The 17,915-nt window shown below is 35.1% G+C and overlaps 1 protein-coding gene across 1 annotated transcript in view; it reads left to right on the top strand.

Moving 5' to 3' along the window:
- RICTOR (RPTOR independent companion of MTOR complex 2) overlaps window positions 1-17,915 on the top strand; it is a 73,343-nt gene that overhangs the window by 24,210 nt on the left and 31,218 nt on the right. The window contains exons 4-16 of the mRNA XM_036402621.2: window positions 2,051-2,115; window positions 4,239-4,370; window positions 5,318-5,381; window positions 9,185-9,311; window positions 10,172-10,341; window positions 10,594-10,661; window positions 11,711-11,778; window positions 12,985-13,067; window positions 13,689-13,776; window positions 14,622-14,712; window positions 14,861-14,927; window positions 15,035-15,115; window positions 16,451-16,551. Of these exons, the coding sequence (XP_036258514.1) occupies window positions 2,051-2,115; window positions 4,239-4,370; window positions 5,318-5,381; window positions 9,185-9,311; window positions 10,172-10,341; window positions 10,594-10,661; window positions 11,711-11,778; window positions 12,985-13,067; window positions 13,689-13,776; window positions 14,622-14,712; window positions 14,861-14,927; window positions 15,035-15,115; window positions 16,451-16,551 (1,205 nt within the window). The remainder of the gene's footprint in view (window positions 1-2,050; window positions 2,116-4,238; window positions 4,371-5,317; window positions 5,382-9,184; window positions 9,312-10,171; window positions 10,342-10,593; window positions 10,662-11,710; window positions 11,779-12,984; window positions 13,068-13,688; window positions 13,777-14,621; window positions 14,713-14,860; window positions 14,928-15,034; window positions 15,116-16,450; window positions 16,552-17,915) is intronic.

The following is a 17,915-nucleotide window of genomic DNA, read 5'->3' as shown; positions in this document are numbered from 1 at the left end:
AAACTTGATGAAAGTTTGAACTTGTCAGGTTACATGACTGTTTGAATTTCAAGATAAGGTCAAGTTCTTTTCAGCATCAGTGAAGATGTGTGCAGTGGAAGCACATACATAGTTGAAAACAGTTGGTATTGAGGAGCTAATAACCACTGTATATATTTGGTGAGAGTGACAACCAGACTAGAACTGGTTCAGTGAACTGAATGTTTTTTAGCAGTGCAGCAAATTAGATGGGTTCCTGAAAGAAATGCTTCAGTTTAATCTCAGGACTGCTCAAGATGCAAACCAATGGTAAATGTGTGATAGGAGACTAGCTTCACTAATGCACTAGGGCACACTATAGCAGCTTTCTAAAAAATGGGTTTTTCCTTCATCAGAATTCTATGGGTTTTTTTAAAGTAGGAAAAATAGGCTGTTGAGGACAATCTGCTGTGTTAAGTTAGGATTTCTCATTTGTGTCTGGGGTGGAATGCTGGGGAAAGGTTTAGATGTATAAATGATTAGCCTAAACAGCTATTGATGTAATTGTCTGCAACTGAACAATGAATTGTTTTTACTCACTATCTTCTCTCACTGTTTTGCTTACACTCTGCCAGCCAATTTTTACAGTTCATAAGATGTCAATAGAAATGCTAAAGCAGCAGTGGTGGCCTTAGGCAGTCCAACAACATGGCATAAAAATAGATTGATGTTAGGAAGTGACATACTGTCATAATCAGTTAGTGCATCAATTGTCTAGTTTTATTATCACTGAAACTTGAAAGGTGGTAAAAATGGTTATGTAAAAACTTCCCTCTTTATTTCACTAAATATTTTTCTTGAAAGACTATTTTGTAAGGCATAATGTGATCACTGAATTAATTTCTACTTGTTGGTTTACTTAAAAGAGGAGTTTCTGTCAATACCTCATTTTTTCAGATGGAAGTGAACAGTAGAACTGAAGCACGGAACATACTAAATACTTTAACTTACAATAGCCTTGATTTGGTTGTTTGTGTTGTTTATTATAAATTTCTTATTGTTAGCAGTAAATACACATAAAGAATGTGTCACAGGGTTTGATATATCACAGTATTTTCAGAACAGAGGTAATGACTAGTTAGCACAAATACTTCCTGAATTCCTCACTAGGAGAAACTTAATGCTGCGCTGACTTAGAACTGAACACATGCCTGTTTTGAAAACGGAGGACAAAGTGCAAAGCTATTGCAATCAGTATTAGTCACTTGAGTTTTTGGAAGTGCTTAGAGAAGTGCTTTGGGATTTGGGCATGATAATATTTTATAATTTTAGCCAGGGATAGTGCGATTACTAGGAATTTCTTTGCTGTTCTTGAAAAGAACAGCATCAGCTCTTCTTACAGAAGAGATTGTTTTCCTTTCCTCAAGAGGCCAAAACATTGGCAACCTAGGTTGCTCCTTTTAAGCCTGGTTTTGGACTTTAAAACTGTGCTTGTAAATCTTCTTTGTTCACAGTGACTACATATGGCTGAAGTGTCCGGTTTGTGACAGTTTATGGCTGTCTTTTTGTGTGCATTAATTCAAACTTTGCTCTGATTTTTCAGAGGTACAAATTCTGTAGGATGGGTGGCAGGCCAAGACCAAATGTCAGTTACAGGACACTTGAAATGCCTTCTGATTTTTTTGTATTTCTGTGCTATTGTGACAAAACATGACAGTGAAACATCAGTGTCAGTCTTTGTTTCAAAACTCTTACCAGAGCCCCTGCAGATTTGCTTTGACTTCACTCATTTTTGCTCTCTGCTCAAATTACCAGTTGTAATTTAGCCAGTAAAATGGAACGACCAGTACACAGCTTACACACGGTGCAACCTTGTTTTGGTATGGAAATCCACAGGTGAGTCTCTGTATCTGGTGTGTATAGGAGCACAATACGTACCACAGAAATTTTCAGGGAAGTCTGAAGCTGGTGTTCTCTCCCTTGCTACAAATTAAATTTCACAGATTTTTTTGAAAGCATTTCCCAAAATCTGTAATTCTTCATGGTTATTTTTGGATACCTATAAATAATAGGTATTTTTTCTTATTTTCAGCTTCTTTGTAATACTGGCCATGCTGAAGAAAAGTTGGGTTTTACCTATGACAGCATCATTATATGGTAAGTAGTAAAGAGCACTAGGCAATCCTAGTGAACTTCAGTTGTTTTGGTCCAATTAAATAAACTTCATTTATACTTTTGAACTAGTATTTTGTATTTATAATATGTTTGAAGCTTCATAATGCAAGTATATAACCTGCAAATATTTTAATGAGTAAAATCAGAAATATATTTCTCACTATTAGGCAAACAGTGACAAACCCTCCAAGTTAGAAGTGTAGATTTCTTCATTATATTCCTCCAAGATGTAAAAGTACCTCTAAGTATTTCAGTAGTTGTAGAAAGCACTTGTAATAAAAATGTACATCTACAAAATACAGAGGATACTCTTGATAAAGACTGGAGATTTAAAGATCAGTATTTTATGTTGTACTGGTGTGTATATGTCCATGAAGCTCTACTTGCCTTGCTACTACATGTCCTGTGTATATTCTTTTAAGTGGAATTTCTGTCTGTTTTTTGGCCATTTTGACTGTCAGATGTAACTACACGCTTATTTGCACACAGAAGTTTTTAAATTTGTCTTGAAGACCAGCACTGGTGACAAAAGCAAAGATCTAATATTTAATGCATTTCTGTGTTCTTTCAATTTAGATCTCACTTAAGCAGAAAAGGTTAGGAAAGCTAATTGCTCTTTGAGCAAAATGTTGGGAAACTTTGTGTAATTGTTTTCTCAGCTAAAACTGATGTCTCTATCTTTTTGACTAGATGTATGTTTTCATTGCATACCTAAAGACAGTGACACATCTCTTTTTGGCAGATTTTGCTTTTGAGTGTTGAATCTCATGATAGTCTTTTCCTTTGTAGTGGTTTCAGTTCATTAACTGGTCTACAGCTTCCTCACAGGGGAAGAGGAGAAGCCTCTGATCTGGTCTTTCCATTGACCAGTGAGAGGACCCAAGGGAATGGCCTGAAGTTGTGTTAAGGGAAGTTTAGGTCAGGTATCAGAAAAAGGTTCTTTACCCAGAGGGTGGTTGGGTAGCAGAACAGGCTCCCTAGGTAGCCTGGCAGAGTTCAAGAAGTGTTTGGACAATGCTCTCAGGCTCGTGGTGTGATCCCTGGGACTGTGCTGTGCAGGGCCAGGAGTTGTACTCAAAGATCTGTGATATCAGGAATACACTCAGTATCAGTGCAGGCTGGGCTTGAACTGATTGAGAGCAGCCTTGCTGAGAAGGACTTGGGGGTCCTGCTGGATGAGGGGCTGGACATGAGTCAGCAGTCCCGTGTCCAGTTTTGCAAGCCCAGAAATCCAGCTCTGTCCTGCATCCAAAGCAATGTGGGTAGCATATTCATATTACAGGAAAGATGGTTTTGAAACAAGTCCCTATTTGGTGCTGAAAGTAATAATCAGTTCATCTTTTTTGCAAATGGTATGGCAGCCTACTTTGTCTAGGTATCACCTGGGAGTAGGCCCCTGTTACAGTGACTTACCCTGGCCAGGTATTCACCAAAAGACTCTGAAGATATTTTGCCTTGGAGTAGCTGATTACCATGTAGGACAACCCTAGAATAAGGAAAAAAAAAAAACCCAAACCTTTTTAGAAGTAGAAATTCAGTCTCAGTGCATGAAGTATTTATGATCTTAGATGTCCAGTGAAAAATCCTCTTAGAAAGTGTCATTGGGAGGTTGAGGATTCCCACCCCACCCTGCTTGTTGTTGAGGAAGGGGGACGAATGTGTTGAGGGCCTTCAAAAGGACAGTGTGCCACCTCATGCTTTCTAATTCAATTTCTAGAGTTCTTCCATATCTCATTTCTTCTTACCTGCCTTATTCTACCTCTTAATTTTCTTGGACTAGAATTATGGTCAGCTCTTTTGTCAAATAACTTGTGTACAGGTTTTCATTCTGTGTCGTTTCAAGGATGTATAAGCTGTTAATTGGGGGAAAAACTCATTTGTGGCTTTTTAAGATTAATATATTGTCTACATCTGCTGACCAGGATGAGAGCTTGCCTTCTAGGTTGCGCATGAGAAGACGTGAAAGTCAGAAAATTAGTTCAGAACGTTTATTTTTAAAAATCCTACTTTTTGTCTTAAATGAGTGAGTTGTAGCTGCATGTCAGATGGTGAAGTCTTACCTGCTGCCTAATAGTTGTTTGTCCCTCTTGTTTTCTTCATTATAGTCTGAGGTTAGCTTTACTAAATGAAGCAAAAGAGGTGCGAGCAGCAGGATTGCGAGCCCTCCGCTATCTCATTCGAGACTCCAGTATTCTCCAGAAGGTGCTAAAGTTGAAAGTGGATTATTTGATAGCCAGGTAATTTTTCTCTTTCTTCTTGTTGCAAGTTGTAAAGTTCTAAATCACTTACCTTTACATGGTTGATACAGGAGAGAAGTGTTTCCATAGTCTCTTATGGTTTTAGTGAATAGTTTTAAAAAATCCTTTTTGCTTCAACAGAGTATTTCATCAAACTAGTTAATCCAAATAAAATTCTGTCCTAATATATGATACATTACAAGTATCCAAATAATTTCTACTTCTAGTCATAAATGCCATTAACTATTAATTAATATGGTTGAAATATTAATAATTTTCATGTCTTGAGTTTTTGTATGGGAATTGTTTGATTCTTTGTATTATCACATTGCTGTAATAGTTGATGTCCAAGAATTTGCAGTCTAAATATAATCAATGACACAACAGAAAAAAAACCAAAGGGCAAACCAACAGAGTGAGATAATACAATCAGCATAATGAATAGATATAAATAATAGCATTTCTAGTGCTTCCTGTAATGAATTTTTTTTATTTAATATGCTGGTACAGATGTGTGTGACTTTCATTTCTGTTTATAAATATACACATGTAATTTTAGTGTGCTGAACAGTGTGCTGTTCAACTTTTTTGGAGCAAAAGGACTTTTCTGATTTCAAACTCTGAAACACTCAAGGTGTGTTGATGTGAAACATTAGAAATATTTGGTGTGGTCTCATTTGCAAATGACAAATGCAGCTGTTGTTGAAGCATTATGCTTTGCCATTTTATATTTGAGAGCATTTTAGTGACTTAGTTGTAATGAAAATAGCGGAGAAAATATAAAACAAACCTAACTGATGTATCATAATGAGTATATTTGCTGAAAAGTGTAGTTTTTAAACCATAAGTCAATTATTTTTCTTTTGTACTCATGTGCATAAATATTAAGATGAGGTATTAACCATTAAGGTGAAAGTTACAAAATGTGTTTCTTTAACTTACTTTAGGTGCATTGACATACAGCAGAGTAATGAAGTAGAAAGAACACAAGCACTTCGATTAGTCAGAAAGGTAAAATTTCCTATGTATGGTTGTATCTGCTGTGCCACTCAATTGTGCTGACTCCTGGCTGTCTCCATCAACAGTGCTTTTTCCCAGTCTCTAATACCTTGCTTTACCTTTATCATGTCATAAAGCTGATAATTTAAAAGACAGAAAAATGTAGTGAAGAGAGTTGTTTTGGTTTTACAATTTTACCATTTAGAATCTCAAGTGTGCTAGAAAAATCATGCTTACTGGACAAGGTTTGGGAAACACTTACCAAAGAGTGAATGCAAGGGCATAAAACAACATTAAGTTTCAATATTGAAATTATGATTACTTCATTGTATAGTTTGTTTAAACATCTGTGAATCAGAGATTGGGAGATTTTCTGCCATGCAATATCTGAGACAAATTGTCACTGAAGTGATCACTCAAGGAATGCTTATAGCCTTACTGCTTTGTTGGTAGCAGTTGATGCTGTCCACAGGATTTTGTCTCAGATACTCAATGAAATGTGTTTAGTCTGTGATGGTTACTGTACTGTGCATCCATGGATGTGAGATTTAAAAGTATGGTTGCTGCATTTTTAAGTTCATCCTAGAAAAATTGGCATATAGACGTACTAAATGTACTCAGGAAACATAATATCCTGCCTTTGTGCTGGACTTTGCTGTTCTTTATTGTTCTCATATTCTTATAGAAACTACCGAAGACTGGAGTAAAGCTTGAAGTAGTTGAAGAATGGTTCCCCAGGAGTACTGTCTGTGTTAAAAATCTCTTTTTGTGTTTTAAATCTATCTGAATATATTTTCTGTCTCACAGGAGATACAATGTACTTGATTAACAATTGTGCCAAAAAGAAGAGTTTTTAAGTATTAAAGACATCTGCCTCCAAACCCAAACAAGACAAAAACAAACAAAAAAGCCCCAGTATGAAGGAACAGGTCCTTAAGGAAGTTGCACTTTTATTATAAAAGTTTTTTGTGAATCTACTTTGAAAGAAGAGCTTCAGTGTAGACTCATCATAGGATAGAAGCACATCCATAATCGGTTTTATTTGGGTCAGAAATTTGTCCTCATTATTTCTGGGCTTTTTTGAGCATTTTCTGCTTGAACAAAAACTTCTGTCTTGCATGAAAGAAGAGACAGCAAGAGAAACAAATTCATCAGCTTGATCTGAAAAAAATTATGGTCAAAGGGAAGCATCAAATAAATCATACAGCTGACCCTTGGTGGGTTTTTTTTCTTTGTCGTGGTGCAAGAATATTGGTGTGCACCAGGTGTGTGCATCAAACACACAGGCTGTGCAGCCACACTTGTGGTTCCTTGATGCTGAGAGCTGTGTTGATGGAAAGCCTTTTCTAGCATCTTTTGCTACTTACCTATAACATTGTTTTCTTAAAAGACAGTGTCAGACCAACAAAAAGCCACCCTGCTACCACTAAAGTTAACAGCTTCCTCATGTGCTGTCTAGGCCACAGCAGTTAAGCATGCATTGGCATAGAGCAGTCAATACTCAAGAAATTCTCTCACAAGGAATACTGTGCTTCCTGAATAGCATAATCTGTATTTTCACACTGTCTTTTTGTTACCTTGCTCTTGCCCTTCTTCTCCTTCTGTCTTCATCTCCCTCAGTGTCTCAGATTTAGTGATTTGATGCCTGGATTGCTAAAAGATTAGGAATAGGACCCTATAATATAAATGACTAAAAGGAAAGAATAAATGGTGCAAAAAATGAAAAAACAAGCTAACAAACTTGTTCAGAAGATAATTAACTGTGAAACTGAATTGGGTTTTGCCAGTATCACAGAACTATTGTTTTCAATTTCAAGATGTGGCTCTTTAATCTCCTCTTAGGTAGTAAAAATGTCTGTAAGAATTGCATACATTAAAATTAAAACCTTCTCTTTTCTTTCTTTTCATAGAGAAGAACAACAAAATATAAAATAGTAATACTTCTTTATGAATTTAGAACAGGCAATTGTAAACTTTGTTTTAAAAATATTAGGTTTAAATGGTGTATGTAGATTTAAAAAAATCTAACTTTTTAAACTTGATCTCAAATAGTTTTTGAAGTCTGAGTGCTCACTGCCTGTTTTGACTTAATCACCTCTACATTTACGGGTAAAAGTCTTACAATTTAGTAATATCTTAAGCCATGAAAAGGATGTCATGAAGTTGCTTCCGGAAGCGTTTTTATATCTGATAGAAGTCAGTAACACATTTCTTTTAAATTTTATGGTCCGGGTGTTTTCTTTTTAAAGCAGAAGTCAGGGTTAGATGCAATATGAGCCATGTTCTTTCTTCCTCTTTCCTAAAGGAGTCTTAAAAGACCAAATTCATACTCTCTATTACTTATTTTATTGTAGCTACTTATAAGTAGCTTTCCTTTACCTGTCCTTGGTCTTTAGAACTGCATTTTAATACAACGAACAGATACAAAGTAAATGGGAAAAATTGTTTATTCTACTGATGTGTTTAGAATTGAGTGTTACAAGAAACCTTTCCTTCTCTTCCCTGCAAAGCAAAGAAGACAGTGAAGCAGAGCAGCTTGTGTCCTCACAGGAAGTCCCATGTCAATATCAGTAGCAAACAAGTTGCAATTTCTAGAGTGGATTGGTGCACCTATTCTATTGCTTATTCTTTTTTCTTCTTCCAGTGTAGAAGTGAAAGACTGTGTGGGTGGGAGAGAATTTGTTTTCTCTTTTAAAGTCCTATCTTAAAACTTCCTGTTTCATTGGCATTAACATTATGTATAACAAGAAGCTTCTCAAAAACATGTATTTAAAGATAGATTTGTTAAAACTCTTTCAGTATTTTGGTCATAATTGTTGATCCCCTCTCATTTTAACATCTCTGCAAAAAAAAGGTAAAAAACTAATCGTCTTTGTACAGATACCTACAACACATCAAAGGGAGACGTAAAGTGGATATAGGACAAAATATTTTTGGAAGAATTACAAAGATAAGCCTGGTTTTGTTGAAAACAAAATGATAAGCAAAAGCATGGGAAACTAGTTTTAATTTTTTTGATGCTTGATGGATATTGAATATTTTTTAATGTCTCATTTTTGTAGAGAAAAAAGGTGACATGGCTGAGTGGGCTATAAAACATTTCACTGTTCCCTTTTTAGGCAGTCAGACAAAAACCTGCTTCCTCCTTAGTAATACATTAGTTTAGTGATCTTCTTGTTCCAGCAGGATATGTCTATTTAATTTTCATAAATTAAAAAAATGTGAACAGTTCCTCAGCCTTTGTAATCAAAGGCTCACTTGAGGGACAGTCAAGAGTTGGTGTATTGGTTGTTCAGGAATGGTTTTCTTTAGCTTTTAATGCATCTTGCTCCTTAATCTGGTGTGAATTCTGAGTATCTCAAACTAACAGCTGAGGCTTTCTGTAGTGCAAAATGTCCTTAATAGTAGATGAGTTTGTAGTTGATTCTGTGTCATTGGATAATGTTGTCAATATTTTGGCATACTGGACACATTGGATAATGTTGTCAAGATATTTTTGGGAAAAAAAATCCTATGATGAAGGTAGTCCTAATTGTCACTGCAAAAAACATCTTTTAAATTCTTTCATATTAAGATAAAATATAAAAACAAAAAACTGAAACACAAAGAGAATGGTAAAGTAAATTGACAAACAAATTGAAATTGAAAAAAATTTCAAGAGCAAAATAAATAGTTGTGAAGATTCACCAGATACAATCAAGTAATAGGCAGACTGGTCTGTCTAGCTGTGAATATGTAAGTGTATTGAGGTGAATATGTAAGTGTATTTAGAGAAATGTAAAGAAACCAGAAGGCTTTTTCTTCCTTTTTGGCAGATGATCACTGTGAACGCTTCATTGTTCCCCAGTTCTATTACTAATTCTTTGATAGCAGTTGGAAATGATGGCCTTCAAGAAAGAGACAGAATGGTTCGCGCATGTATAGCCATTATCTGTGAGCTAGGTAAGATAATTTTTCTTAATTAGTGTTCAGTTTTGACATGGTTGTTGTTCACAGTACTTGTTTAATAAGGAATTAGATGTTAAGTGTTCCTATCAACAGTTTAATGGATTTTAGTTATTTGTATGATATAAACCAAAATGACTTAAAAGCTATTTATGTATCATAGGCAAAGGTTTCAGGTTTTCATCTTTTCCTTCAAGACTTGACAGTTTTTGGTTTGCCTTAAAAACATTTCTCTACTGCAGTTGGAGTTTCTTAAAGTAAAGAATTTGAAATAGAGAGATTTCCATACACAAGATGCTTACAAATTTAGAAGAGTTCAGAGAAGTGCAAAATATCCTCATTTTAAAAAAATTTTGGAGTGGGTACTGTAGTTATCAGGACAGTGGTTTATACTACCTCCCTAAACTTTCATTTGGCTGCTATTTTTTAAAGGTTTTCAAAATCAATCAGTGGGAAATAATTCAGTAATTTGTTTACAGGATTAAAGTTTCTGTTTTAAAGAAATAAACAAAATGTTACTCTTATCTCAGTATAAATATTTTATCTATGTTGGTTCAGTGAAGTGTGAACACTCTTCATGGGAAAATCCAGAAACTGCTATATGGGAACTTGGTTGGGAGTTCAACTGGGAAATGGCCCAATTGGAGACTGAGCGACCAGTATTTTTGTGTATGATAAATGAATCCAAAATCACCATTCATTACCAGTGTCAGCTAGTTCCATGAAAAGCTCTACATGTGCCTCAGCAGTGTTCAGGATAAATAAGATACCCACACTAGAGATGACGAGATTGTCATATACCATGAAATGTTTTATCTTAGATCACTGGCCAAAATTACCTGTTTTCCTTTATCTAGCTCTTCAGAATCCTGAGGTGGTGGCTCTTCGGGGTGGTTTAAGTACCATCTTGAAAAATGTGATTGACTGTCAGCTAAGCCGAATAAATGAGGCTCTGATAACTACAGTTTTGCACCTCATTAATCATCCAAAGACCCGACAGTATGTGCGAGCAGATGTAGAATTAGAGGTTAGTACAGTTTTATTTGTTTAGTGACAGAAATTAAACACTTTATTACTCATTAAAATGTTTTACTTTTGTCTCAGATTTCCTGTGTGTTAGCGCACAGTGTCTAAGATAAAAGATAAAATGTTTTAGGCTAAAAGCCTGAGACTTATGAAGCAGAAATAATGCAACAGTTTGGAGTGGGACTGAGGAAAGGACACTAGCGACTTAACTGTATTTTCATGTGAAAATAATGCGTGTCTTTCTTTTGTTTAGCGAATTTTAGCCCCTTACACAGATTTTCACTACAGGCATAATCCAGACACAGCAGAAGGACAACTCAAGTAAGTGTTAGTGCTGCTACTTGTGCCATCAGTTATGTTCATAGCATTGGAATTGAGCTGTACTTCCTTCCAAATACTAAATTTCTAGAAGTTGAACTTTGTAGGCCAGAGTACAGTTTTCTAAAATACTGTTAAGAATTTAAGATTTAAAAGGGCTTGTTTAGCCTAGAGAGGAGAAGGTTGAGGCACTCCCTCTGCTGAATAGCAGCCTTTTTACTACCTATGAAAATGCTTTCAAGATGATATAGCCAGGGCCCTTCATGGTGGTGTAAGGAGGGGGACAGGAAGCAACAGAGACAAATTGAAGCAAGAAATTTTTCAACTTGGTATTAGGGGCAGTGGGGATGATTTTATATATGAGGCTGGTCAAGAGTTAGAATATGTTGTCCAGAGAGGTCCTGCTGCCTTGAGTTTCTAGCACTCAGCTGGATAAAGCCTTGAGTTTTTTTGCAGGTATTCCAAGCTGAGTTACAAAAGCTTATATACCTCCTAAAGCTCTGGACACTGTAAAGGCATTTACTGAGTTCTTGCAGAGGGGTTGAACTATGATGACCTTTAAAAGTGCCTTCCAAAGCAAACCATTCTATGTTTCTATAATCTGGCCTAGTCTGATAACAGACTAGGTGATTTGGACTAAAGAGAGATCTCCTGAGGTGGCTTACAACTTGAATTATTCAGGATTTTTTAATTATGAAACAGGATTAGATGCTTAGGTCTGGGTAACTGAATAAGGTCCAAATCTTTACATCTCTGCTCTAGACTTAGTGTCAATGGAGGTGCAGAGTGATACATATGACCCCTTGGGGTGTTTTTTATGTTATCCTCCTGTGGAAACTCCCCTGGCAGAGAAAAAATAGCAATAATCAAAAATTCTAAACCTTTTCTGTGTCTATATACATTGTGTAATACATATGTACACATATATGCATACATAAAATACTTCTTTTACTCTGGATTTTGTCCCCTATCTCAGTTTTAATAATAATACTGTAGTACTGTTTGTTTTGTAATTATTACCTGCATTGTGACATTTTTTGTTTCACTGGCAGAGAGGACAGAGAAGCACGATTCCTGGCTAGTAAAATGGGAATAGTGGCTGCATTTCGATCATGGGCAGGTAAGATTTGTTTATTTGTTTGAAACTGGATGATCGGAACTGTGATTTTATCTCTATTTAATGACACACTATCTGTCTCATTTGATATGTCTAATTTCTATCAATACCTTCCTACAACGGAACTTAATATGTGTTTTGATACTGTAAAATTGGAGGATGCAATGCATAGTTTTCTTAGACTCCTGAGAAGGCATAGCTTTTCCTCTCCTGTGTAAAATGCCTTATAAATTACATTTTGATGGTCATAATGTGTTAAAGGGTGTTTAAAATAACATTCATATCATAAGAACTTGCATTTGAGATGGTTCTGCTGCTGTAAATGAAGTTTTTTTGTCTGTGTTAAGAGATATTGGCAAATATTTCATCTGCTTTTGCCATAGCTGAAGAGAAATTGGAAATGGATATAGCAATTTTTCATGTAGAAGATATTTCTAAATCAAAAAAGGTTGTTTTTTTTTTTCATTTTACTAAATCCTTTCTCTGTGATATTACAATATGCGAGATGAAGGTACTGCCTCAGGGATTGCTTATTTTTTTTTTTTCAAGACACTGTCTTGCAGATTTAAATCAGTTAATATAAACATTTACCAAAATTTTGAGTGGAGTTTTTCCAGGCTATACTTAAGCTGTTTCGTGACACTATTTTTGTTATTTTTTTAAATTCTGACAATGATCACTAAGCTTAATTTTAATATTTAGGTCTCTTACAAGTTTCTTGTGTGTTCTCACATGCTTGAAGAGGAAGCATGTGATGACTTTGAAACTTTTCAGAAAACAGTTTCTGATAGGTGTGTTACTGCATCTTCCTGGACTCAGACACTTAGATCTAACAGCTGTTAGAATTCCCCTGAGACTAAAGGGAAATGAATTAATTTGATAGGTTAAGATACAGCTTTTGATTGAAATACCTAACAGTTCTGCTCAGATGATGAAAACCTTCAGGCTGAAGAGTTACTCGTTAGAGACACTTTCATCTTTTTCTCATTTCTTCCATACATATGTTGTTTTCACAGGTAACTTTTGAGTACTGTTCACAATGGAAGGACAAAAGTAGCACAATTTTTTAATGAGGAAATAAAGTTTTGTGATTAGTAACTTTTTTTTCATGTGTACTTATTTTCAAACTGGAAATCTAATTTAAAAATGTGTTTATTGTCCTTTCTTTTTTTGATGAGGGAATATTGTTATACATTTAATATTTTCTAGGTATTATCAGCCTGTGCAAACCTGGAAATTCTGGGATTCAGTCTCTCATTGGGGTACTCTGTATACCAAATATGGAAATCCGGGTAGGTGGTGAATATTTAGTACTGATAATATACTTACTGGAATATATTACTGAAATAATATTTTAATTAAGTCATTCTTAACTTTTAAATAATTAAGTGGTTTAAATAAATACAGACTCCAGTTATGAAACAGCTGTTCCTGAGTTTATTTAACCCCCAAAGTTCAAGTCTGTAATTCTGTTATAAAATTCCTACGAAATTGGGAAGCACACCATGTATATGTGACAAAATGGAGAAAAGTTCATAAATAAGTTTTTACTCTGGTACAGATCAACGCACGTTTACAGTAGCTGCAGTCGCAAGTTTAGAGCATGATAATCAGAGTTGAATTCCAGGTAAAAAAATGTTTCTTCACAAATTAAACTTAATAGAGAAAAGTTGATGGTTCCAGATGTAACTATTGTAAAAATTTGCAGTCTAAGTAGCCTGAACTACTATAGCATTCATAGTGACAATAAGAGACAATTCAAAAGTAAAAAAACCTCATCCTCTCTTCTCCAGTTTATTTCCATTTGTGAAAAAAACACTGCAACAAATGCACCAGTGTTATCACTCTAGAAATCTTAAGGGACAATTTTGTAAATCTGTAAAATTCCTGTTGTGTTATGTTTTCTTTGGTAGCGAGGTCTGCTTGAAGTTCTCTACGATATATTTCGCCTTCCTCTCCCTGTTATTGCAGAAGAATTTATTGAGGCACTTCTCAGTGTAGGTAAGTATTTAAAACAATTCACATAAGAATTCTGTGTATTAAACTCCTATACAAATTTAAAGCCTCTGCTGTCTCCTATGTACTGTAAATTGCCTTTGTTTTATCGCTGAATTTAATTTAATTCAGGGTGCTCTGAAGTCCTGTCTGAAATTCTTTATCACCTGTTAAGTATTATAAGTTTGAAAGATCAGCATAGTTAGGCATTAATGCAAAGACTGTAAGGTCAGCAGTACAGATTAGACTTCTTTGAACTGTTAGGAATATTCAGAATTGTGGATGTGTTAGTGAATACTACAGACAAGTTATTAGTCTTTTCTGTATATTGTCTATCTGTTAGTTGTCTCCATTGTCCTTAGACTGCTGCTTTTTTGAGGGCAAGTGCATGCTTATTCGTGTCTTTAAATTTAACCAAGTTAGTATTTTACCTTTAGAATTAGTCCTTTGTAAACCCAAGAGAAGTCTCTGCTTTTTTAAATTTATAAGTAAATAAATCATTATTTGTTTCAAACTTTCTACTCCTTTATATGGATGTACCTTGTAACATTTTAGGTGCTAATGGTATTTTCTCTTAAACATGTTTAATATGTTTATGAATTGGAAATATCACTGTTTTTGTTGACACTTAGATACAATCTTTGTCCTAGCTTTCAAGGTACCCTTGCTTTGTTCAGGACTGTGGACTAGATGACTTGTTAGAGATCCCCTCTGACAAAATTTTCTGTAATTTGAAACCACCTGAAATAATATTTGCAGGCAAGGGCTATTATTTACATACAGACTGCCATTATAATAATACTGTAAAAGCCAAGTTTATAATTACCATTGTCCATATTTTCTTGTTCTAGATCCAGGCAGGTTTCAAGACTGCTGGAGACTTTCTGATGGCTTTGTAGCTGCTGAGGCTAAAACTGTTTTGCCCCATCGAGCCAGGTCAAGGTGAGGATTTAATGACTTTAACTTAGTCTAAGCCATTCCTTTTCTTTTGTTTTGTGGCAGTGTGGACAAAACGTTTCTTGTTTTCTTGCAGGAACAATAAGAAATGTACTTTCTAAACTGTTTTCATACTTTTTTTTTTCCTCTTTAGGCCTGATCTCATGGATAATTACTTGGCTTTAGTGCTTTCTGCTTTTATTACCAATGGGCTTCTGGAGGTAACTAATGACTTTCAGTTTTAATAGATGCTTGCTACATTTTCCTTGCAAGAGTTCAAGCAAGGTGTTATACCTTAAATGTTGTAATGTTTTTTTGCTTTCTGAAGGGTCTGGTTGAAGTGATCACAAGTAGCGATGACCATGTATCTGTCAGAGCAACTATCCTTTTGGGAGAACTTCTGCACATGGTAAATACCACTCTATGTAACTACTTGTGAATAGATACTTGCTATTATAGCATTAATTTGTATTCCAAGCTTGAAACATGTAGTTTTCATCTGAATAGTGGTTTAATTTCACATTATATCTTTTGGCACTTCATAGATTAAAGCCAGTATAATTCAATAGGAAGACTGTTTGGAAAGAATTTAGTGCTAGGGGCTCTGCTCCAAGGCTGTCTGTAGGTCTGACTCTCACTTTCTTGCCATAGCAGCAGTTGTATTTTTAAGCTGGAGCCCTCCGAACACTCCCATCAGTAACTGTGTTTGGGAAAAGGACCATTGCTAATTTTTGCTTTTCTAAGAATGATGGTCAGTAGGCCTCTGACCAAGTGTGTTTAGCTTTCTGCCTCACAGGGGAGACAGATGAAAATTTATTCATACTCAGCTTGATGTGCTTTTGGTACTCTATGTTACTTATTCAGGCAATTCCATCTTGGTGGAGTGCTCCTGCTGCAGGGAAGCTTCAGCTTCATTCCACTTCTGTGGACCTAAGACAGCCTTACAGTATCTTCTCTTTCTTAAACTAATCTTGTACTGAGATGATGATACTGTTTTCATAAATACTCCTGTGTACATTTTTTATAATATTATATCCTATTTTTCTGGTTTCCTGAATACTTTTGAATGGGTGTGATTGTTAACTCACACTGGAGTATGCTATAAAGCACAGGTATTTTTTGATTTTCTGAAGGATGATCTGTTAATCAGATATGGCTACTGTTTCTCAAAGACTGAAAAAAATACTTAAAAAATACACTAAATACACCTGTTTATTTAGTGTTTGGAAATGTAAGTAATCTCTTTATCTTCATGTTCTTTAGTTTCTAAAAATATTTGCAGAACTATGTATGTTTATTAAAAGCACTTAAATGTCAAGTAACTTAGAATGTTATGTTAATAAATCAGGGGGTTTTGTGTGGTAATGCTTTAGTAGAAATCATCAGCTTTAACTGGATTTCTGATTTTAGGGTTTTTTAGTACTTTTATGTACATGACATAAGCTCCTGCTTTGCAAGTCTTTGCATATTGCAACTTAAACTCCAGTGGAAACAATATGTACTATAAAACTCTGAAATTGTTTCAGGTTACTTGCTAGTGTAATTCAGGTTGATTTGTTAGATCACAAATTCAAAATCATGTGGATAATTATGCTCTGACATTAAGCAAAATGTAATTTTGTTGTCATAAATTTGTTAAAATCTTGTGAAAAGTGGTAGATTCTTGAAACGTTGATCCTAAAAAGATGAATGAAATCGTTGTAATAAGTTATTTTAGCGGGTCTTTTGTTGGATTTTTTTGTAGGCAAACACAATTCTTCCTCATTCTCATAGCCATCACTTGCACTGCTTACCAACACTGATGAATATGGCAGCATCCTTTGACATCATGAAAGAGAAAAGACAGTAAGAATTATATGTTACATTTGAAAGCATAAAGTTCTGTCACAAAATGCTATCTTCTCTGAAACTTTCTAAAGGAAGAAGTCAAATAATTATAAATTCACACGTCTTTAATATGTATTTCTTCAACTTTGTGTTCTTAGTTGGTTTTCTTTGTAGAAGACAAAATCAGTGTGTTGAGGTTTCTTTCACTTGTAAAAATGTATTTTTAAGGACTCTTGCCATTTCTGATCTGTCTTGTCAGATCAGTATTCTGATATATAACATAATGTTCTGTCTTTCATTGTATTGTCAGTGATAAATTACAGGATTTTTCTAAACTGTTAGTGTGAAATGATAAATGGTGCTTGTAGAGTACTTCCTAAAAGTGTAGTGCTCTTCTGTTTTTTAGTTTTGAAGGTTTCTTATATGTCATTGGAGAACGTTGCTATGCAATGACAGCATTAGTTTTTCAAAAAAGGCATATCTGAAATTTCAGGAGAGGATATTTCACATGGCCAAAGTGGTGGGGTGAAAAAAAGGACAAAGGGCAGAAGACAGATGCTTATACATTACCTGAATTGTTGTCCTTGTTGGTATTTCTGGACACACCTGATAGAGTAGTAAGAATTCCCATTTCTGTTGAAAGAAAGTGGTTTTTTAGAAGTAGTATATTTTGTTTGAGGATTTTGTCATTGGTCAGCACTCTACACTGTTTTATAGTCTGAAAAATTGTAATCTTTGTGTTACAGATTAAAGTTAAATAAGTGACAAATCCAAAGGTATTTGTTTGAAAATAAAATAAAAGCACTCTCCTACACTATGACAGTTTTTGTTTATGGGGAAGAAAGATTGACTTGACTCCTCTTTTTAAGACTTCTTTATTTTTATTTGCTCAGTAGGGGGGGGGGGGGGGGGTTCTGCTACCATTGTTTTGTAATTAACTGGTTTTACCCCTGTCAGCTGTCATTCAAGTTACTTCCTATCTAACAGCAGAAACATGCTGTTGCTGAACTGTTTAGATATAAGAGCAGGGAGTGTACTATTGATAGTCCTGCCACCCTTGCAGAGAGGCAGGATGGGGATGAGAATGAATGAGAGACACTGTGTTACTCTAAGTTGAAGCTAGCGCTCTCAAATACCAACTTCACTGCAGAATGTTGATCTACTGTGATATCTCACAATGGAAGTCAACTTTAAACTTTCCAATATCCTCTCTGAACTGTGACAGACACCAGTAATTGCAGAGCAGAAGAAAAGTTATCAGTAAGGATAATATTTCACTGCTAGAAACTCCAAAAGATAATTTTCTGTATAATTTTGATATGAGACTGAGTCTTGTGGTTGTATAAAAATGTGTCTCAAGAAAATAATTTTCTTTGTTTCAG

The sequence above is a fragment of the Molothrus ater genome, chromosome Z, assembly GCF_012460135.2.
Source record: "Molothrus ater isolate BHLD 08-10-18 breed brown headed cowbird chromosome Z, BPBGC_Mater_1.1, whole genome shotgun sequence".
Taxonomy (NCBI): domain Eukaryota; kingdom Metazoa; phylum Chordata; class Aves; order Passeriformes; family Icteridae; genus Molothrus; species Molothrus ater.
The sequence above is the reverse complement of the archived record's forward strand: the minus strand, read 5'-3'. Positions and strand labels throughout refer to the sequence as shown.